Genomic DNA, 24,054 nt, shown 5'->3' with positions numbered 1-24,054 from the left:
AATCGTTTGTCTCTAAATTAACTAACATATTCCTCTCAACTGTACATTTGTTGCAAGACTCGTTCTGACTTTATAATTACTTACATTTGCTTCCATCCTATTATTTTTGTCAGCCATCTTTGCTGAAGAAAGTCACCAGCGATGGGGTCGCATAGCATCAAATTCGTCATGGGAACCACTCGATATGATTGGTAATCGCCCAGCGGTCGCCGCTGGTGATTTCCATAAAGTTGGGAAATGCTTAACTTTTTCACCGCCTCCCACGCCACGTTCGCACCACCCAAAGGTCCTCGCGTCCCTTCCATTGAAAACGAATGGGAAGCGACGTTTCACCGCGCGGCACCGCGTGCTAGTACACGGGGCATTTTAGCCTTTAGCCCAGCGCGGATGATGCTTGTAATCCATGGTTTTTGGTTGGGATACGTTCTTATAGTCACTGTGGGGGTGACATTGTCTATGCATTTATTGATGAAGCCCTTGACTGTTGTGGGAAACTCCTCAATGTTATCAAATGAATCACGGCACATGTCCCAGTCTGTAAAACAGTCTTGTAACCTCGCGTCTGCTTCGTCAGACCACTTCCGTATTGAGCGCAACAAAGAGATAAATGGACTGAACTTAGTCTACTACACTGTCCCCTGTAGCTCAGTTGGTAGAGCATGGCGCTTGCAACGCCAGGGTTGTGGGTTCGTTTCCCACGGGGGGCCAGTATGAAAATGTATGCACTCACTAACTGTAAGTCGCTCTGGATAAGAATGACTAAAATGTAAATGTACTACACGTTTGTTTTAGGCCTACAGTTACATGTAGAATTGTATGCATTTTACAGGCTAGGGCATCACTGATGAAATTAAATGAATAGTGCTTCGCCTTGAAATACTACAGGCTCAAGTGATAGGCCTAATAACTGCTGTGCAAATGGAAATGCTACTGTGTGTCCTGTGGATGAAAGTGAAACTTGTGTTGTTGACGGTCATTTTCCATTACCACTTTTTATGCTGGCTGGATCCAGGCTAGATCAGAGGGCAACGTAGAGAGGGAGTGGCTTATAAAACTGAGAATTGCTTCCTCAACTTCTCGACGAACTTGTTTCCAAATATCAACCAACGCCTCATATTGCTTTGCCACCTCTACTTTTCCAACTTCAACTCAAAGGTAAGTGTTATTTCATTCAAGTTTGTTTTTTCAATTATTTGATGTTATAACCTGACTGTTAAATCTGAAATCCATAAAGAAAGAAAAGGTTAGAGATAAAAATACAAAAAAAGTTCGTTTTGCGAATGAGGAAACGACACGTTTAACTAAAGTTGTAGTCTAATATACCTTTGTTGTCTTTACGGTTACATAGTAGTCAAGATATAACTAATTGAATTTGGTTACAAACGATAGGCTGTAACAAATCAAATTTAGCTACAACAAAAGTTACATTGTATCCTCCGCACTCTGATTAACGGTCTGTTTTGTTACGTGATTGCTTAGTCACTGCTGCCTTAAGCGATGGGTATCGCAGTCTTGATGAATTTAAAAAGTTCATTAAAAAAGAAACAATTCTTATTAGGCTCCTAATTGTTCCAATATCAATTGTTTTCTCATTTATCTTTTCTTATTTTTTTCTTAATAAGCCCATTTGTCATGTCAATCATAGGAGGCCTTTCAGGGCTGGCGGCAGAACGAATCAATTGGACGGATCTTTGATTTCCATCCGTGGACCTCCTCTGTGCAGGCGCTAGCGCGTGACAATTTTTTAAATGGGTGTAATAGTAAAGACCATAGGCAGCTCGTGAGTTTTTTAAAGTTTAGGGAAGCTTACAATTTAGCCTACCATTTCTACCGATCTGCGTGCCAGTTATGATTATTTTTATATGCGCATCTTCGTGGAACAGTTACATTTCAATAACGTTTTCTTTTTTCAAAGTCACTGTCATGTGGTTAGTCATAACAATCTGAAGTAAAATTATAAAAATCTAAAAGTTACATTTCAACTATGGCGAGAGCACTAGCTTCTGCCATATGGACACATTGATACGTTGTGATCCATTGGCAGCTAAAGAAATAGCCTAAAGGCCAGTGCAGTCGTAGGCATATAACTTCCATCGTCAACTAAGTAAAATAGATAGGCCTAAAGCCGACAAATAAAAACAGTAGAAAATATTCTGATGAAAATTCAGGTTCTTTCAATCACATTAATCTCTTTACTCCGCCTGCCAGCTTCCCTTTCGATATGACTTGATGAGCTATTGCTAGTGAAGTGCAACGTATCAAAATCATCACTGGGTCTGGCCCAAAGCTGTAGCTAGTGAATTTACAACATTGTATCAACTAGTTTATCCTGGGTCCTCAGTTTCCTGCGCCAGTGAGCTCGGGACAGACAGCTGTTTTTTTATCATGATATTGTGCTCTTTCACACCGAGGCTTGGTGATTATCGAGGCCGGGAGTGTTTTCAAATACTGAGGAACTATCATTCACAATGGATGTTTTTAAAAAACAGCATATTAGTGGCTTACGTGGTGAGTTAATGCAATCAGACATAGCCAAATGGGCACTTTCCTACTCTGGAGAGAGACGCACCATATCTTCGCCACACACCCCTCCCCTTCTTCTTGATGCAACATTTTAAATTATAATCAAGACAAGTTATCTTCATACATACTGTATTTTAGACGTTTTTCACAGACAGCCGCAACTCATTCAGCTAGACTTATTTCCACGCCTACTACCCAAATTGCGGGCTTCCCAAACACACTTGTGATTTTAAAACAATCCCAGTGATGGAAAAAGTACCTAATTGTCATATTTGAGTAAAAGTAAAGATCCCTTGATAGAAATTACTCAAGTAAAAGTGAAAGTAATCCAGTAAAATACTACTTGAGTAAAAGTCTAAAAGTATTTGGTTTTAAATATACTTAAGTATCAAAAGTAAACATAATTGATCAAATATACTTAAGCATCAAAACAGTAAAAGTATACATTTCAAATTCCTTATATTAGGCAAACCAGATGGTATGAATATTTTTGTGTTTTTAGGGGGAATAGCCAGGGGCACACTCCAACACACATAATTTACAAACAAATCATTTGTGTTTAGTGAGTCCGCCAGATCAGAGGCAGTAGGGATGACCAGGGATGTGAATTGGACCATTTTCCTGTCCTGCTAAGCATTCAAAATGTAACAAGTACTTTTGCATGTCAGGGAAAATGTATGGAGTAAAAGTACACTATTTTCTTTAGGAATGTAGTAAAGTAAAAGTAGTCCAAATATAAATAGTAAAGTACATATACCCCCCCCCCCCAAAAAAAATAAAATAAAAATAAAATAAATACTTAAGTAGTACTTTAAAGTATTTTTACTTAAGTACTTTACACCACTGAACAATCCACAGCTATTTTTTTTTAAAGAAGCTAATGATCCACTGTGTCTAAGTCATGCTCCCTGGTGAAGTATTTTGAATGATTTTATTTAGACAGGAGGAATTTATATAATTCGGGGAAACATCCATTTACTTTATGGCAATCCAGCATCCTAAAAGCATGCTTGCCAGGCGAAACAGTTCGGAAGAGTTTGTGCATATTTTGTGACGTTTTTGTTCGTTTTGGACTTCAGTGTTTTTTCGGCTGTTCCGGCACACACCATTTTTTCTGGAGGCAAACCAAAGTCATAGCCGAAGTCTATGCCCCTTCGTCAGTGATGTAAAATTGTGCGACTAAGATCTCCTTGTCAAAAACATCTAAATTAATGACAGATTTCTTGAGTTATCTTAGATTAATTCTGACTATTTTGATGAAGTGTATACTGGCTAAGGCCTCTCAACACGGATAAACGGTACTATTGGCTTTTTTTTTGGGGGGGGGGGGTTGCTGGTGTGGTTGCATATGGTCTGGGTTATGAGAACAGTTGGACGTACTGCCAAATTCTCTAAAACGATGTTGGAGGTGGCTTATGGTAGAGAATGAAAATCCTATTCTCTGGCAAAAGCTCTGGCAGTCAGCATGCCAATTGCATGCCCCCTCAACTTGAGAAATCTGTGGCATTGTTGTGACAAACCTGCACATTTGAGAGTGGCCTTTTATTGTCCCCAGCACAAGGTGCACCTGTGTAATGATCCGTGCCGATTTTAGCATTTCAACCTTGGTGGGGCAAAAAAAAAAAAAAAGAGGTGGGATGCATGCCAGCAAAGCCACAACACAACACTAAACAATACATTAATTGCACTATAACGGTGACAAACAGTGCCCACAAACTGTTAGGGCCTACATAAAGCTGTTCCAACAGCAGTCCCAACAGCTTACCACTGCTACACCTGGCTATCAGCAGAGTCTTGTCTGGCAGCGAAACAGTTCATTCAACCTCATTTACTGCCTTTAAAAAAAACATGGCTGACTTGCTTAACAAATGTGGTTTCTAATGGCAATTGAGATGTACAAACCTATGGCATAAGGGGACGACAAGCGGATAAGAGGCAATCTGTAATTTCGATTAAGACATTAATGAGCGAGCTAGGACGGACGTAGTCAAGATATCTATTTATTTAGCACTTTTGAAATATACAGCGACAGAATTCAAAACATGGGCCATTCTTACAGTGTTCTCCCTGTACACCAAGTCAGAACCGTAGGATAAATAAAGGGGGCATATAAGCAGACAATGAAAGCTCTTACAATATTTGATGATTACATTTCCCTATAACAGGTTATAGGCTACATGTGCACTACCAAGTCAGAACAGTAGGCAAAATTAAGAGGGGTAAATAATAATAATAAGCCATTTAGCAGACGCTTTTATCCAAAGCGACTTACAGTCATGCGTGCATAATTTTTTTTTGTGTATGGGTGGTCCCGGGGATCGAACCCACTACCTTGGCGTTACAAGCGCCGTGCTCTACCAGCTGAGCTACAGAGGACTAAATAGACAAAACAATTATTATATGGCCTACTAACATCTTACTACACAACATACACTTAGTATTGCTTTCTTAGCTACAGTATACATATCTCCCTGGCATATTACATAATTAATGCAGCAGCATACAATACATTTTTGGACTCACCTTGTTGTACTGTGCTCACTTGAACAGGAAGGTGGCGCGGCGGTCCTTCATTTGCACATTTTGTCATCAAAGAAAGAGAAAGAAGCCGGATTTACAATTCCGAGTTGGATGACCATTCAAACGTATTTTCCCAGTCGGAGCTTGTTTATTCCCGACTTCCCAGTTGTCTTGAACTCACTGAAGTCAAGTTTTGGCAGTTCCGAGATAAGTTGTTTTGAGTGCTGCACAAATCATGCTTGATTGACAGCATGGCCAATGTTGAATGTTTATCATTTTAAACTTGGAAAAGAGCCCCTTAATCCCAGATTTGGGACCACACAGCCATTCCACTGAATAGCAGGCTAGTGATTGCTTTGCAATGCCTGTAGTTAGCCACTGTCACCGATTCCTTCCAAACCACTCATTGTTGAATTTGCGTTTTCCAACTTGTTGTGTAATGTTTATGGCCAATGAGCACCGACACGTTTTATCTATAATTTCTCTTCATTATTTCTCTTCATATGACAAGGATTTAAAAGGATTTGCCAGTAGATTGTCGATTTCATTCATGATGATGACTGCTAGCTAAGATTTTGAAACTGGTTACAAATGATAGTCACCCATGATTCACCAAATGATATTTTGAAGGAGGAAGCAAAGTACTTCGTTTCAGTCGCCTCCATCTCCTCTAACTGAAGCAAATGGTAGGGATTTTTTTCTATTGATAATGTAAAATTAACAGCCATACAGAAAGACTCATGTTTGTGATGCAAAATGTAAAGCGCATAGAATTAAAAAGGTATTGTTGGACAATATTCATTCTGATCAGACAGGTTTTTTTTACATGGACGATACATTGGAGATAATATAAGGCAAGACTGGAAACAATAGAACACTATGAAAAATCTGGGAAACCAGACCTGCTATTCATAGCAGACTTTGAAAAGGCATTTGATAAAGTACGACTGGAGTTTATATACACTGCTCAAAAAAATAAAGGGAACACTAAAAAAACACATCCTAGATCTGAATGAATGAAATAATCTTATTAAATACTTTTTTCTTTACATAGTTGAATGTGCTGACAACAAAATCACACAAAAATTATCAATGGAAATCAAATGTATCAACCCATGGAGGTCTGGATTTGGAGTCACCCTCAAAATTAAAGTGGAAAACCACACTACAGGCTGCTCCAACTTTGATGTAATGTCCTTAAAACAAGTCAAAATGAGGCTCAGTAGTGGTTGTGGCCTCCACGTGCCTGTATGACCTCCCTACAACGCCTGGGCATGCTCCTGATGAGGTGGCGGATGGTCTCCTGAGGGATCTCCTCCCAGACCTGGACTAAAGCATCCGCCAACTCCTGGACAGTCTGTGGTGCAATGTGGTGTTGGTGGATGGAGCGAGACATGATGTCCCAGATGTGCTCAATTGGATTCAGGTCTGGGGAACAGGCGGGCCAGTCCATAGCATCAATGCCTTCCTCTTGCAGGAACTGCTGACACACTCCAGCCACATGAGGTCTAGCATTGTCTTGCATTAGGAGGAACCCAGGGCCAACCGCACCAGCATATGGTCTCACAAGGGGTCTGAGGATCTCATCTCGGTACCTAATGGCAGTCAGGCTACCTCTGGCGAGCACATGGAGGGCTGTGCGGCCCCCCAAAGAAATGCCACCCCACTCCATGACTGACCCACCGCCAAACCGGTCAGGCTGGAGGATGTTGCAGGCAGCAGAACGTTCTCCACGGCGTCTCCAGACTCTGTCACGTCTGTCACATGTGCTCAGTGTGAACCTGCTTTCATCTGTGAAGAGCACAGGGCGCCAGTGGCAAATTTGCCAATCTTGGTGTTCTCTGGCAAATGCCAAACGTCCTGCACGGTGTTGGGCTGTAAGCACAACCCCCACCTGTGGACGTCGGGCCCTCATACCACCCTCATGGAGTCTGTTTCTGACCGTTTGAGCAGACACATGCACATTTGTGGCCTGCTGGAGGTCATTTTGCAGGGCTCTGGCAGTGCTCCTCCTGCTCCTCCTTGCACAAAGGTGGAGGTAGCAGTCCTGCTGCTGGGTTGTTGCCCTCCTACGGCCTCCTCCACGTCTCCTGATGTACTGGCCTGTCTCCTGGTAGCGCCTCCATGCTCTGGACACTACGCTGACAGACACAGCAAACCTTCTTGCCACAGCTCGCATTGATGTGCCATCCTGGATGAGCTGCACTACCTGAGCCACTTGTGTGGGTTGTAGACTCCGTCTCATGCTACCACTAGAGTGAAAGCACCGCCAGCATTCAAAAGTTACCAAAACATCAGCCAGGAAGCTGAGAAGTGGTCTGTGGTCACCACCTGCAAAACCAGTCCTTTTATTGGGGGTGTCTTGCTAATTGCCTATAATTTCCACCTGTTATCTATTCCATTTGTACAACAGCATGTGCAATTTATTGTCAATCAGTGTTGCTTCCTAAGTGGACAGTTTGATTTCACAGAAGTGTGATTGACTTGGAGTTACATTGTGTTGTTTAAGTGTTCCCTTTATTTTTTTGAGCAGTGTATAAATGCCTGGAGCATTTCAATTTTGGAGAATCTCTTATAAAATGGGTTAAAATCATGTATAGTAACCCTAGGTGTAAAATAGTAAATAATGGCTATTTCTCAGAAAGTTTCAAACTGTCAAGAGGAGTAAAACAAGGTTTTCCACTATCGGCATATCTATTTATTATGGCCATCGAAATGTTAGCTATTAAAATCAGATCCAACAATAATATCAAGGGATTCGAAATCCAGGGATTAAAAACAAAGGTGTCATTGTACGCTGATGATTCATGTGTTCTTTTAAATCCACAAATTGAATCCCTCCAAGGGGCTTGAATTTTCTAGCTCTACTTATTTTCCACCATAATTTGCAAATAAATTCATAAAAAATCCTACAATGTGATTTTTTTTCTCAATTTGCCTATGATGAAAATTACAGGCCTCTCTCATCTTTTTAAGTGGGAGAACTTGCACAATTGGTGGCTGACTAAATACTTTTTTTCCCCCACTGTACACCTCCAATTGACTCAAATGATGTCAATTAGCCTCTCAGAAGCTTCTAAAGCCATGACATCATTTCCTGGAATTTTCCAAGCTGTTTAAAGGCACAGTCAACTTAGTGTATGTAAATTTCTGACCCACTGGAATTGTGATACAGTGAAATAATCTGTCTGTAAACAATTGTTGGAAAAATTACTTATGTCATGTACAAAGTAGATGTCCTAACCGACTGTGGTTGAAAAAATGAGTTTTAATGACTCCAACCTAAGTGTATGTAAACTTCCGACTTCAACTGTATAAATAAATATATACCTATGATGAAAATTACAGGCCTCATCTTTTTAAGTGGGAGAACTTGCACAATTGGTGGCTGACTAAATACTTTTTTCCCCCACTGTATATATACTTGTGCACACTAAACTCTTGACACAAATGTGGTTTCTATGGTGTAACGTTAATCTTATGTGGAAAAATAGATTAAAAAGGCCTTTCACTGTCAGCAAGCCTGACTCAACTGTTGACAGGTCTATTTCGACAAATAAGTCATACAAAATCATATTTTACTGGACACAGTATTGACTCACTTTTGCCTCAGGTCTCAACTAAAAAGTCCCCCCCACACATCAACTGATTACTGGCCTACCTGTCAATATTGACCTTTCATTCATATGTAGGCCTATTCTCAGCATGCCATGCCGGTTTTCTGTAATACAATGAAATTTAGTAGAGCTAAACACACTAGGCCTAGACGATGAAGCAACAAGTGATATCCTAAAACTAGTTCACACCATTTTGTATTTGTTATACAAAATAATAATAGTTATTTACAGTCTCTCTAGTTAAAATGTATTTTTCTTTCTTGAGCCAGGGTCTTGATCCGGACTAACCATGGGTGTCGAGGGAGGAATGAAATGTGTGAAGTACCTACTCTTCTTTTTCAACTTCATCTTCTGGGTGAGTAATGCAGGTGGAGGTTTGGAATCCTGATTGGTTGGGATGTTCTGTTTCTGGCCTTTTTGAGGTCTGTACAACTGCTGGGTCTAATACAGCTCAGCATCTAGATCGATTGTGAAATGCCTCTGACACTCAGTTAACACATCTCATGATTAATTAAGGGAGTTTCATAGTTCCTCAAACTGATACAGATCTAATGTAGTGTGTTAGTGTCACGGTTTCGGCCGAGGCTGCCTCTCTTCCTTGCTCGGGCAGGCTTCGGCGGTCGTCGTCTCCGGAGTACTAGCTGCCACCGTTGTATGTTTCGATGTTCGTTTGGTTTTGTCTTGATGTTGTACACCTGTTATCGTTTAGCGTTCATTATTGTCATATAAGTTCTCGTTGTGGTTGTCAGGTGTTGTGTGTGATTGCGCTACTGTTGGTTTCTGTGCTTCGTTGTTTCCTCCTCTGTTTGGAGAGGGTTCTCGCACATGTTAGTGCGCATTTTGTTTTACGCCTGTGTGCGTATTTTCTCGCCTCCGGGCTTTTTTGGCTCGTGTTCTAAGTGATTGTTCACTAAAGTCTTTTGGACTAAGTTTCTGCGTCCTGCGCCTGATTCCTGCACCGCACCCACTGACAGTTAGTTTGGTCCATGTGATATGTTCAAGACAAGTGAGGTAATTGGTAGGCCTAATAAGAAAAGTCCCTTAATTTCACTAATCCTTAAACTGAACATCTACGAACCCAGGAATCTGGGAAAGGGCACTTGATCATCATGACTCTTTACAGCTGTAAAAGTTATACAAGCCTCCTCCACAACTGTTGGTTGTGATGTAGTTAGCTATGCCACAAAGTACATTTTTATGTTGGGTGTGGGACTGAGAGCAAGGTTTATTACTTTCCATGAGCTTACCTCAGTTTCTGAGCCTCTTAATTGTTTGGCATTAAACTGTTATTTTAGTTACTTGACCCAGTTTATATGTAGCCTATAGCTGGTTATGTGTATTTATTTAATCTATTTCTTTCCAACTCCCCAAGACTGTCATCACTTAGTCTTGTAATCCACCTGTTGTAAGGCCAATACGCAGGAGTCTGTCAGCTGACCCAGGACACACACACACACAAACCCCTCCTCTACGCAGTTTGCCATTTCCTTCCTTGCTGTAGTTTAGCGCTCACTCACTCTGCCTGTACTCTGTATTACAGGCTTTCTGAAATGTGGCCAACAATACACACATTATCAGCGACAAAACAGAGGGAGAACAAATATGAAACTATTCAACTAGGAACAATTCCTTCACTGTAACCTCCATCTTTTAACTCCTCACAACTTGGAAATATAAAAAATAGTGTTAATGTTTAACTTCTAAAATTCATCTGAAAGAGGAAGTAATGACCTTAGGTAGGAGGGGGGAGGGGAGAGTGTGAGTGAGATAGCATGTGACGAATCTGAGTCTTGTGACCAGTTCAGTGTTAAGAAAAGATCATGTGACTTCTTATTTTTTTGGTCTGCATTCACTGATACAAAGCCTTCATGTGAAAAGTTAAGAACTCTTGACTAATCCCTCGGTTATATTGTAATACCATCATGGTTTAGTGCTCTATAACACATGACAGGAAAGCCGAAAGATGCACATGCACCTTTTGAGTGTTTCTTCACGAAACCCAGATTTGAAAAAAGACCATGATTTGGGGGATTTTCACGAAATGGAATCCATAGAATAGTCCTTTGGAGAAAGCATTGTTTACATATATTTGACATTTGTATCTAAATGCGTAATTGAGAAATAATTTATCAAAGTTGTAATATTTATGACATTTCGGCCTTACCCAGGCCTCCTTTAAGACCATAGTGTTTAATCTGTAGTGAGCGGAGTTGAGCGGTCAGAAATCACATGCGCACCGCTCTGGCCCCATTTAACCAACACCCATCTATTTTTGTGACTACCTGGGCCTACCATTTGGTTTTGAAGTATTGAACCCAAACCATATGATTTGAAAAAGTATTTTAATAAACAACATGAAAGGTGACCTTAAGAAGCGCTTAACATATCAAATAGGCTACATGTCGTATTAAACAGCATATAAACACTCCAAATAGGTCAGGAGCAAGACAGGTAGCCTACAAATGAACTAAAATAAATTATTTGGGCTATATTATTGCATATTATTTCAAGGATTTAGCCTACAAAGAAATAAATTGTGAAGCATTTGCAAGTGCGACACGCTAGGCTGGCAGGAACATTAAGCGCCCAGCATTTAAACAACATTTTGTTGTATTCAATCATTATAGTCTATAAATTGTGCATATAGGCTGTGACTTACTTAGTATTTAAATACAAATGAAACAAAAAATGCCTTATTAGGTTGTCTACAATGCCTTTTGAATTCACTTTTAGAAACACGAGTTTGGCCAGATTCTGTGGCTTGATGCTCATGTGATGGTGCTTGGAGGGCAGGCCAGCAGTGGTGAATACCCTCTCTGCACTTGCAGAGCCACTTGGGATGCTAAACAACCTTCGGGCCACTCTTGCCAGGCTGGGCATGGATACAGAGTTGTTTTTGACTTTTTCTATAGTTAGGCCTAAAGGTTTTTAGGCAAAATAACCCTATCAAAACGGAATGCTTCTTGAGAGGTAATATGTCAGGCATATTGGGCCAAAATAAATGATAGCCTATTGTATAGATAATAGAACGAACATTAGTTTTTTTGTTTATAAATACTTTACTACAACAACACACATAGCTAGCTACCCACCTCCTTCCTTTCTGTTAGCATGTGCACGTAGTAAACTCATGCTTTCGGGAAACGTGTCTCTTCAGATTCTTGGTCACCCTGATTTTTGCACGTGTGATTTATCCGTTTCTTTATGAAAATATTTAGTGAACTCCATGACCGTAGCTAAAGCATTGGGCTATAGCAGCACACAAGTAGCCTACAAATGCATGCTGAGCCGGGCCAACGCTCCAGCCTTTGGGAAACTCGCTCCGCTCTCCAGTCAAATTGGGCATGCTCCAGCTCCACTCTGCTCACATACTCTACTACAAAGCAAACATTGGTGACATATGAAGCGTTACCACTTGCTCTGTAACGTGAGTAGTATTTTGATTTCAAAACCTTTTTTTTTTAAACGTTAATTTATGAATATTGAAAAACATGAATATTGAACATGTACAATTTTTGATTTGGCAAATGTTTCGATATATTGTTGAACATAATATACTCTACAGACATATTGAAGTTCCAGAGTGGGATCTCTTCTTCCTCTTCCGATAGACATGGACACCCTGTTCCTGGCTCCTAATCAACTTTGCAGTATATATTTGTTGTGTGTGTTATTTATCTGCTTGGAACATTTTTTGCATTATTACCTACAGCCAAAAATAACTTTTGAATATTAGATCACAATCAAATGCTGACCGCATTACCTCCCGAGAGAATTCTCTTCGGTCATCGTCACAGCCATGTATATTCCCCCTCAAGCCGATACCACGACAGCAGTCAAGGAACTACACTAAACTTTGTGCAAACTGGAAACCGCATATTCTGAGGCCGCATTTATTGTAGCTGGGAACTTCAATAAAGGAAATCTGAGGAAAATGCTACCAAAGTTTTATCAACACATCGCCTGCGCTACTCGCGCCTCAAACTCTCTACCATTGTTACTCTCTCTTCCGGGATGGCTACAAGGCCCTCCCCCGCCCTCCCTTCGGCAAATTAGATCACACCTCCATTCTGCTCCTACCTTCCTATAGACTGAAACCGCAAGTACCTGTGGTAAGGACAGTTCAACATTGGTCTGTCACGCGGATTGGGATATGTTCTGGGTTGTCTCTGAAAATGACATTGACGTATACACCGTCTCGGTGACTGCGTTCATCAGGAAGTGCATAGGGGATGTTGTTCCCACTGTGATGGTTTAAAACCTATCCAAACCAAAAAACGTGGATAGATTGCAGCATTCACGCAAAACTGAAAGCGCAAACCACCACATTTAACCACGGCAAGGTGACTGGGAACATGGACGAGTACAAACAGTCCAGTTATGCCCTCCGTACGGCAATCAAACAGGCAAAAGGTCAGTACAGAGACGCAATTCAACGGCTCAGACACGAGACGTATGTGTCAGGGACTCCAGACAATCACGGATTATAAAGGGAAAAACAGCCACGTCACGGACACTGTCTTGCTCCCGGATAAGCTAAACACCTTCTTCACCCGCTTCATGAAAATCACTGTGCCACCGACGCGGGCCAGTGCCACTCACGAAGACGGTGAGCTCTCGTTCTCCGTGGCCAACGTGAGTAAGACATTTTTAAGCATGTTAAACCTCGCAAGGCTGCCGGCACAGACGGCATCCCTCAGAGCATGTGCAGACCAGCTGGCTGGAGTGTTTACGGACATATTCAATCTCTCCCTATCCCAGTCTGTTGTCTCCACTTGCTTCAAGATGTCCACCATTGTTCCTGTACCCAAGAAAGTGAAGGTAACTAAAATAAAATCACTATCACCCCATAGCACTCACTTCTGTCATCATGAAGTGCTTTGAGAGGCTAGTTAAGGATCATATCACCTCCACCTTACCTGACCCTAGACCCACTGCAATTCGCATACCGCCCCAATAGATCCACGGATGATGTAATCGCCATCGCACTGCCCTATCCCATCTGGACAAGGGGAATACCTAGTACCCTCTAAGCTCATCAATAAATTCTGGGCTCTGGGTCTGAACCCCGCCCTGTGCAACTGGGTCCTGGACTTCCTGATGGGCTGCACCCAGGTGGTGAAGGTAGGCAACAACACCTCTGCTACACTGATCTTCAACACAGGGGCCCCACAAGGGTGCATGCTCAGCCCCCTTCTGTACTCCCTGTTCACCCATGACTGCGTGGCCACGCACGTCTCTAACTCAATCATCAAGTTTGCAGACAACAGTGGTAGGCCTGATTACCAACAATGACGAGACAGCCTACAGGGAGGAGGTAAGGGCCCTGGCGGAGTGGTTCCAGGAAAATAACTTCTCCCTCAACGTCAACAAAACGAAAGAGCTGATCGTGGACTTCAGGAGACAGCAGAGGGAGCACTACCCCATCCACATCGACGGGGTCGCAGTGGAGGTGAAAAGCTTAAAGTTCCTTGGCGTACACATCATTAACAATCTGAAATGGCCCATCCGCACAGACAGTGTGGTGGAGAAGGTGCGAAAGCGCCTCTTCAACCTCAGGAGGCTGAAGAAATTTGGCTTGGCCCTTAAGACCCTCACGAACTTCTACAGATGCACCATTGAGAGCATCCTTTCGGGCACTATCACTGCCTGGTACAGCAACTGCACCATCCGCAACCACATGGCTCTCCAGAGGGTGATGCGGTCTGCCCAACACATCACCGGGGGCACACTGCCTGCCCTCCAGGACATCTACAGCACCTGGTGTCACAGGAAGGCCAAGAAGATCATCAAGGACCTGAGCCACGGCCTAGAAGACAGGGTCAGTATAGGTGCATCAAAGCTGGGACCGAGAGACTGAAAAACAGCTATCTCAAAGCCATCAGTGTGTTAAATAGTCACCACTGGTAGCCGGCTACCACCTGGTTACTCAACCCTGCACCTTAGAGGCTGCTGCCCTATGTACATACTTTCTGAAGGCACTGTAACTATTGCTGTACATATACTATTCTATCCTACATATTCTACAGTTTTACTACGTATTCTATCTATATACTGTCCATAATGTCTATTTGTCATACAGTACATTTGGAAAGTATTCAGACCCCTTGACTTTTTCCACATTTTGTTATATTACAGCCTTATTCTAAAATGGATACAATTATTTTTTTACTAATCAATCTACACACAATACCCCATAATAACAAAGCGAAAACTGGTTTTTAGACATTTTTGCAAATGTATGAAAATAAATAACTTATTTACATAAGTATTCAGACCCTTTGCTATGAGACTCGAAATTGGCTCAGGTGCATCCTGTTTCAATTGATCATCCTTGAGATGTTTTTACAACTTGATTGGAGTCCACCTGTGGTAAATTCAATTGATTGGACATGATTTGGAAAGGCACACACCTGTCTATATATTTAAGGTCCCACAGTTGACTGTACATGTCAGAGCAAAAACCAAGCCATGAGTAGGGCTGTTGCGGTGACCGTGTTACTGCCACACCGGCGGTCACGAGTCATGAAGGCAGTCAAATTCCACATGACCGTTTAGTCACGGTAATTGGGCTTCTCCAAGCTCTGATGCTGCTGCTGATCATTAGTAGCCTACCAAACTTGCTAACTGCCTGGTGCTCAGCACTCTACTGTCCCTCTAATCACTCTGACATCAATGCAAATGTATTTGAAAATCCATTCAAACACTTAATGAGAACCCATGATGGGTGACAATATTAGCCTATCACTTGTGAATTATATATTATCACTTGTGAATGATGACCAGCATAAGAAACAATGCCTTTTTTTGCGACTTGTTCGAATCATAGTCACACACCTCATGTAGCCTAGCCCATAGGCCTATATGTTTTAATAAGTAAAGTGGCCAAATAACTTCTTAAAATTTAAGCACATTAATCCGATTTACAAGGGGTGTAGAGCCTACCTGGAATATATAAGCAGCGCGTGAGTTTAAAGTTTGGGGAAGATACTTTTCAACATAAAAATGCACCTTTACAATAAAAGCATTACCTGCATAATTGCATTTGCGGTCACTTTTGATAATTGTGTTTTCCACTAATGGAACATTCACGCTTATAGCCTACTACCATGTGCACATTGCTGCTCTTATAATGTGAAGAAATAGCCTAATAGTTTATCAACATTTTTAAGCTAAATGTTCTGATCTGTTGAGTCAGCCACATTGCACTCCGGGTCGCAAAAGGAATTAATTTTTTTAGGGGGCATTACGGCCACGAGGGGGATGCCACCGTGAAATTCGAGGCATTATCAAGTGCTTGTCAAAATGTGAATGAGAGACTATTGGAGTGTGTACAGCCTGCGCAAAATACAAAAGAGCTCATGCCTTTTTAAGCGACTTTTTTCAAATCATCATTAGTCTCATCATGCAGCCTTACAATGTATTAAAAATCAAAACCTATAGCCCAACGTTTGTAGAACAACTAAAGTTACATGAATAACTCTAAATTAAGCATATAGGAGGACCTATTTCTTTGTTAACCACTCAACACAGAATAGCCGCATGTGCGCACTCCCTCAAATCGTTTGCAGAAAATATTTCTATTTTATTCATCTTTGTTCAATTGTATTCTTCATACTATAAAATAATGTCACGGAATTATAAGCAAATCTTGTCTGCTAAATGAACTAGTGTAGCCCACAGCCATTTGGCATAGCCACATCAGGACCTAACATAAGGACAACTCAGAGTATGCTATTACTTCTGAAATAGACTACATTTTCTTCATATCATGCTTCTTTAGACCTGTCTAAAATAAATTAATGGATTTATTGTGAAGGTGTAGGCTATATTACATGGATTAATTATACTTTTTAAAATGGCTTGTAGGCTATGTGTGGAAGCCAGGAGATGCTAATTGTGTTTATGTTTATGTCAATTACCGTGAGACAGACAGACATTTGCTTGACAATCACCAGCTGACGAAATTTTGTGACCGCCGTAGCGCAAGCCATGAGGTCGAAGGAATTGTCCGTAGAGCTCCGAGGCACAGATCTGGGGAAGGATACCAAAAAAAAATGCAGCATTGATGGTCCCCAAGAACATACATTTGGAACCACCAAGACACTACCTAGAGCTGGCCGCCCGGCCAAACTGAGCAACCGTGGGAGAACGGCCTTGGTCAGGGAGGTGACCAAGAACCTTAAAGGACTCTCAGACTATGAGAAACAAGATTATCTGGTCTGATGAAACCAAGATCGAACTCTTTGGCCTGAATGCCAAGTGTCACGTCTGGAGGAAACCTGGCACCATCCCTACGGTGAAGCATGGTGGTGGCAGCATCATGCTGTGGGGATGTTTTTCAGTGGCAGGGACTGGGAGACTAGTCAGGATCGAGGGAAAGATGAATGGAGCAAAGTACAGAGAGATCCTTGATGACAACCTGCTCCAGAGCGCTCAGGACCGCTGACTGGGGTGAAGGTTCACCTTCCAACAGGACAACGACCCTAAGCACACAGCCAAGACAATGCAGGAGTGGCTTCGGGACGAGTCTCTGAATGTCCTTGAGTGGCCCAGGCAGATCCCGGACTTGAACCTGATCGAACATCTCTGGAGAGACCTGAAAATAGCTGTGCAGCGACGCTCCCCATCCAACCTGACAGAGCTTGAGAGGATCTGCAGAGAAGAATGGGAGAAACTCCCCAAATACAGGTGTGCCAAGCTTGTAGCGTCATACCCAAGAAGACTTGAGGCTGTAATCGCTGCCAAAGGTGCCTCAACAAAGTACTGAGTAAAAGGTCTGAATACTTATGTAAATGTGATATTTCCGTTTTTTTTTTTTCATGTTATAAATTTGCTAAAATTTGTTTTTGCTTTGTCATTATTGGGTATTGTGTGTAGATGAGGGGAAAAAACAATTTAATACTTTTTAGAATAAGGCTGTAACATAACAATGTGGAAAAAGTCAAGGTGTCTGAATACTTCCCGAATGTACTGTATGCCTACAATTAGTTTTATGGCCTCTCTTCTGTATGCTATCATTTTCATACCTCTGTGTACCTACCTCTCCACTGTATAGAAACCAGGCAGTGACCAATCCTATTCCTAACCGATGCCAAATATTTACATTGGTGTTACCTGTGATGAAAGGACCTGAGTTTGGGCCGGATGCACCTGGATTAAAAAAACTAAGGCAATGACTTATCACATCCGTCAGGTGATATTCCACGGAACTGACCTGCCATTGTGGGAGTCGATTTTGCTGGGTTCTTCCTCATGTTGTTAACATTGGGCTATATTGTCTAGGCGTTTTATCTTGATACATGACCTGAAGTCAGATCGGTTTAAGTTGTGGTTCGACCAGTTTTGCTCGACATTCTCCGAGCCGTTGTTCCTGGAGCTACTGCACATTTTATTTCCAGGACTTTTTTGAAAGGGTGAAATAGGAAGTCTTCATAAAATCTATGAGTCAAATACCTTTATGAAACAGAATGTGATGATGTATCATCATGCTATATAACCCACATTTGACCTATAGCCTAAACCAACCTAAACTATGGCTCAAGTTAGGATATGGTAATATGGTACATGATTTGTTTGTTATTTCCATAATTTCATCATACCTAGCAACTAGTATCCTGGATAACTAGTAGCCTGTCCTGTCATCTGTGATTCTGAGCAGCACACCAGTGAGATTGGGCTTATATCCTATTTCATACATACCTGATCCATGTCTCCATGTAGTTCAAGGTATTGCTGTAATAGGTCCAGCACCTGTCACCCAATGCATACAGAGGTGTGTTTGTGTGACCCTCCTGTTTACTCAACCTACGCAGGTTGTTTTGTTTATTTAAATGACGAGGGCTGGACACCATTGGCAAATAACTATGATAGTAATAGTCATTCTAGAATGACAGAAGTGTGTCTACTTTTTTTTAAATCTGTAAATGTGGCAATTACTTATTTGCATTAGTGTCCTTGATAGTTCCTGTATTAGTTCATTTAAATGCTAACTTAAAAACGTGAATAAGGCAGGATCTGATGTACACTGATCTGACATTTACATACACTTAACCGCTTTCTTGCCATTTTAAAAGTATGGCCTCATACAGTTCCAATTTATCATGCAGTTGTACAGATTACGAACTTGGCTGTACATGTAAGATCCTGTTCACATGACATATTTCAAAGCGTTTGAATATCTATTGCGTTGTAGAAGCCCATGCATGCATTTATTTAAATGTATATTTCTGTGACTTCTAATCAATAACTCTTTCTTCCATCTCTCCATTTATTTATCTCTAGCTGTGTGGTCTGGCTCTGGTAGTGCTAGGAGTTTTGGTTCAGGTGGCTTTCCACAGCACCGTAGTGATCAATAATGTCTCCGCCTCATCAGCCCCCATAGTCCTCATCGTGGTGGGGGTCATCGTCTTCTTCATCGCCTTCTTTGGCTGCTGTGGAGCCTGGAAGGAGAGCTACTGCATGGTCACCATGGTATGTACACATATAACGACATGACAACTTGTATTGGGGGAGGGGCTGCTGCTGCATGGTGGTCACCCTGGTATTCCAAACAAAATGTAATGTATCCAAACCATTAACCGCATACATGTTTGATCTAGTTGAAAAGCAGTCTGAACCAACTGGTTTGACAATGCTCCATACGTCTCTTTTACATCTAGGCAACCTTTATTCTGTAGTGAATGCAGTGTTTGTTACATCCAGACAGACATAACAGATTTTGTTACCTGAATTAGAGAAGGATTTTACAGTAGCTCAATCTAAATACCTATTAATGTTCAGTTCATCAGCTTATCAATTATGTTTTTATTAAGGCCATTAATCTTCAAAAAAAGAGCTAATATACACTATATATATATATATACAAAGTATGTGGACACCCCTTCAAATTAGTGGATTCGGCTATTTCAGCCACACCCGTTGCTGACCGGTGTATAAAATCGAGTACACAGCCATGCAATCTCCATAGACAAACATTGGCAGTAGAATGGCCTTACTGAAGAGCTCAGTGACTTTCAACGTGGGCCACCTTTCCAACAAATCTGCCCTGCTAGAGCTTCCCCGGTCAACTGTAAGTGCTGTTATTGTGAAGTGGAAACGTCGAGGAGCAACAACGGCTCAGCCACGAAGTGGTAGGCCACGCAAGCTCACAGAACGGGACCGCCGAGTGCGTAAGCGAATAGCGTGTAAAAAATAATCTGTCCTTGGTTGCAACACTCACTACCGAGTTCCAAACTGCCTCTGGAAGCAACGTCGGCACAATAACTGTTCATCAGCGAGCTTCATGACATGGGTTTCCATGGCTGAGCAGCCGCACACAAGCTTAAGATCACCACAATGCCAAGCGTCTGCTGAATTGGTGTAAAGCTCATCGCCATTTGACTCTGGAGCAGCGGAAACACGTTCTCTGGAGTGATTAATCACGCTTCACCATCTGGCAGTCCGACAGACAAATCTGGGTTTGGCGGATGCCAGGAGAAAGCTACCTGCCCGAATGCATAGTGCCAACTGTAAAGTTTGGTGGAGGAGGAATAATTGTCTGGGGCTGTTTTTTATGGTTCACGCTAGGCCCCTTAGTTCCAGTGAAGGGAAATCTTTAACGCTACAGCATACAATGACATTCTATACAATTTTGTGCTTCCAACTTTGTGGCAACAATTTGGGGAAGGCCCTTTCCTGTTTCAGCATGACAATGCCCCCATGCACAAAGTGAGGTCCATACATCAATGGTTTGTCGATCGTTGTGGAAGAACTTTACTGGCCTGCACAGAGCCCTGACTTCAACCCCATTGAACACCTTTGGGATAATTTGGAACGCCGACTGCGAGCCAGGCCTAATCGCCCAACATCCATGCCCGACCTCACTTATGCTCTTGTGGCTGAATGGAAGCAAGTCCCCGCAGCAATGTTCCAACATCTAGTGGAAAGCCTTCCCAAAAGAGTGGAGGCTGTTATAGCAGCAAAGGGGGGGACCAACTCCATATTAATGCCCATGATTTTGGAATGAAATGTTTGACGAGCAGGTGTCCACATACTTTGGGTCATGTAGAGTATCTATCTGAACTCTGAGCTAATACCTTTTTTTATTGTATATTTTCTCCCAAGTTTTCTATCCTTCTGGGTCTGATCATTATCACTGAGATTGGTGCAGCCATCGCTGGATATGTCTTCAGAGGCAAAGTAAGTATACTCATATTTTCAGGCAGTTTTTTTACACATCTATGTGTCTATACAGTAACTGTATGTACAGTCTACAGACTGTCTATATTGTATCAACATAATTTAGTAATTCCACCTGTTAACCATGTTTCTGTCCTCTACTAAGCTGACAGTCATTGTCCATGACGGTCTCAATGACATAGTCATCAAGTACAGCAATGGCACAGCTGAATTCAAGAAGGCCATGGATAACCTGCAAGTTGACGTTAGTATCAACCATTACAACTGACATACATTGATATTTTTAGGTGTAGTGATGTGCTTACAGTGCCTTCAGGAAGTATTCATACCCCTTGATTTTATTCCAAATGTTGTTGTTACAGCCTGAATTCAAAATGGATTAAATATGTTTAAAAATGCTCACCCATCTACACACAATACCCCCTATTAACAGTGAAAACACATCTTCAGGAATTTTAGCAAATTTATTGAAAATTAAATACAGGAATATCTCATTTACATAAGTATTCACACCAATACTTTGTAGAAGATCCTTTGGCAGAGATTACCGCTGTGTCTTTCTGGGTAAGTCTCTAAGAGCTTTCCACACCTGGATTGTGCAACATTTGCCCAACATTTATTATTTTCAGAATTCTTCAAGCTCTGTCAAATTGGTTGTTGATCATTGCTAGACAACCATATTCAGGTCTTGCCATAGATTTTCTAGTAGATTTAAGTCTAAATTGTAACTCGGACACTCAGGAACATTCACTGTCTTTTTGGTAAGCAACTCCAGTGTAGATTTGGCCTTTTAGGTTATTGTCCTGCTGAAAGATGAATTAATCTCCCAGTGTCTGGTGGAAAGCAGACTGAACCAGGTTTTCCTCTAGGATTTTTCCTGTGTTTAGCTCCATTCTGTTTCTTTTTTATCCTGAAAACTTCCCAGTCCTTAACAATTACAATCATACCCATAACATGATGCAGCCACCACTATGCTTGAAAATATGGAGAGTGGTACTCAGTAATGTATTGGATTGGATTTGCCCCAAACATAACACTTTGTATTCAGGACCAAAAGTTAATTGCTTTGCTACATTTTTTACAGTATTACTTTAGTGCCTTGTTGCAAACAGTATGCATGTTTTGGAATATTTTTATTCTGTACAGGCTTCCTTTTCACTCTGTCAATTAGGTTACTATTGTGGAGTAACTACAACGTTGTTGATCCATCCTCCGTTTTCTTCTATCACAGCCATTAAACTCTAACTGTTTTAAAGTCACCATTGGCCTTATGGTGAAATCCCTGAGCGGTTTCCTTCCTCTCCGGCAACTGAGTTAGGAAGGCCGCCTGTATCTTTGTAATGACTGGGTGTGTTGATACACCATCCAAAGTGTAATTAATACTTCACCATGCTCAAAGGGATATTAAATGTTTTTTTTTTTACCCATCTACCAATAGGTGCCCTTCTTTGCGAGGCATTGGAATACCTCCCTGGTCTTTGTGGTTGAATCTATTTGAAATTCACTGCTCGACTGAGAGACCTTACAGATAATTGTATGTGTGGGGTACAGAGATGAGGTAGTCATTCAAAAATCACGTTAAACACTATTGCACACAGTGAGTCCACTTCTGTGACTTGTTAAGCACATTTTTACTCCTGAACTTATTTAGGCTTGCCATAACAAAGGTGTTGAATACTTATTGACATTCAAGCTTTTCATTTTTTATTAATTTGTAAAAAATGTGAAAAACATAATTCCACATTATGGGGTATTGTGTGTATGCCAGTGACGAAGCTCAATTTAATCAATTTTAAATTCAGGCTGTAATACAACAAAATGTGGAAAAAGTCAAGGGGTGTGAATACATTCTGAAGGTATTGGATCTGCAAATGTAAAGAGACATTTGTCAAAATGTTAAGATGCATTGTGTATATATTTCTGACTTTATTTGCTTAATTTGGCACCTCCCCCATGTAACATTACTCTTATCATTTTAGTGTGTGTCTTCTATGCCATGTTTATCTTGTCTTGTCTTCTGTTGACATTATTAAGCAATATCCTGGCCTGCTTCCGGTCTGTGTTTCCCCCAATCTAACCAACATAACCTTACTACCTCATTTTGCTGTTGTCTCTTCCTCCATCTGGCGTTCCCTGTTTACCCGCGTCATGCTCAAACTCATTCTCACCATTCTTGCTGTTCTTCATCCAGCTGAAATGTTGTGGAGTGACCAACGCCACTGACTGGATAGGCAAGTTCGGCTCTGTGAAAAACTCTGTTCCAGACTCCTGCTGCATCAATGTCACTGTTGGCTGTGGTCAGGGGGCCATGGAGGATGCACGCAAGATACACCAGACGGTAAGGTCCAACCCAGTGGTTGATTTGTTTTGTATTTTTGTGTGAAATAAAATACCAATTAATCCAAGCAAAAAGACCTCCAGAACAGTGTATGGGTCAGGAATGACGTTTGTCTCGGATTGCTATCTAGGGGTGTGAAACTGTTGTAGAGGAGCTGTTGAAGAAGAACATCATGTGGGTCATTGTAGCGGCACTGGTGATCGCTTTCCTGCAGGTAGGAGCAAGCAAACGCACACAACCAAGCATATACATTTGCACATACAAATCCTAGGCTTGGAAGACCCGCTGATTTGTAGATGCTAGTTCAACACACGCACACACTTTTGCATGTTTTCTAACTGTGTTTTTGTGTGTGTTTCAGATCATGGGCATCATATTCGCCTGCATGTTGATGGGGGGCATTCGCAGTGGCTACGAAGTCATGTGATCATCCTGCCAATAGCAGAGGGGAGTGGCTGAAAGTCAGTTGCACTGTCAGGTCAAATTATGTTCAAACATTTTGTGATTGAGTTCCATATAACTTTTATTTACACTTCTTATTCTCAATGTAAACACAACGTGCCTTTGCACTGATGCTGACTCCTACCAAGAATATCAATGTTTAGTTATTTTTTAGAAAAGTATATTTTTATTTAAATAGGGCAGCATTCTGAAATTGGCGTTTGCACTTGTTTTTGAAAGTGAAACGTTCTTAACTCTGATCTTATGAACATATTCTACTCTAGAATTTATTTTTCAGAAAAGGTATTTAATCTGTAATGCTCTTCATGGTTCCCCAATTTCTAAGGATTTTTATTAAAGATTTCAGTCAATACATTTCACCTTAGTGTTGATTGACCCTGATGCCCTCTAGTGTTGTCCAAGTGGAGCATTTGC

The 24,054-nt window shown here is 41.4% G+C and overlaps 1 protein-coding gene across 2 annotated transcripts; it reads left to right on the top strand.

The window, feature by feature from the left end:
- The first annotated feature begins 1,048 nt into the window (after window positions 1-1,048).
- LOC121545714 (CD63 antigen-like) lies at window positions 1,049-23,994 on the top strand. 2 transcript variants are annotated; one of them, XM_041856475.1, is made up of 8 exons: window positions 1,049-1,155; window positions 8,930-9,015; window positions 18,945-19,133; window positions 20,766-20,840; window positions 20,986-21,084; window positions 23,032-23,178; window positions 23,309-23,392; window positions 23,540-23,994. In XM_041856475.1, the coding sequence occupies exons 2-8, from the start codon at window positions 8,950-8,952 to the stop codon at window positions 23,603-23,605; spliced, it is 726 nt and encodes a 241-aa protein (XP_041712409.1). In that variant the 5' UTR covers window positions 1,049-1,155; window positions 8,930-8,949; the 3' UTR covers window positions 23,606-23,994. The 2 variants fall into 2 exon arrangements, with proteins under 2 accessions (XP_041712409.1, XP_041712410.1); XM_041856476.1 differs by having other exon boundaries at window positions 8,926-9,015.
- The last annotated feature ends 60 nt before the right edge of the window (window positions 23,995-24,054 follow it).

Source organism: Coregonus clupeaformis, chromosome 30 (genome assembly GCF_020615455.1).
Source record: "Coregonus clupeaformis isolate EN_2021a chromosome 30, ASM2061545v1, whole genome shotgun sequence".
NCBI lineage: Eukaryota > Metazoa > Chordata > Actinopteri > Salmoniformes > Salmonidae > Coregonus > Coregonus clupeaformis.
This window is presented reverse-complemented; position numbering and strand designations above follow the sequence as displayed.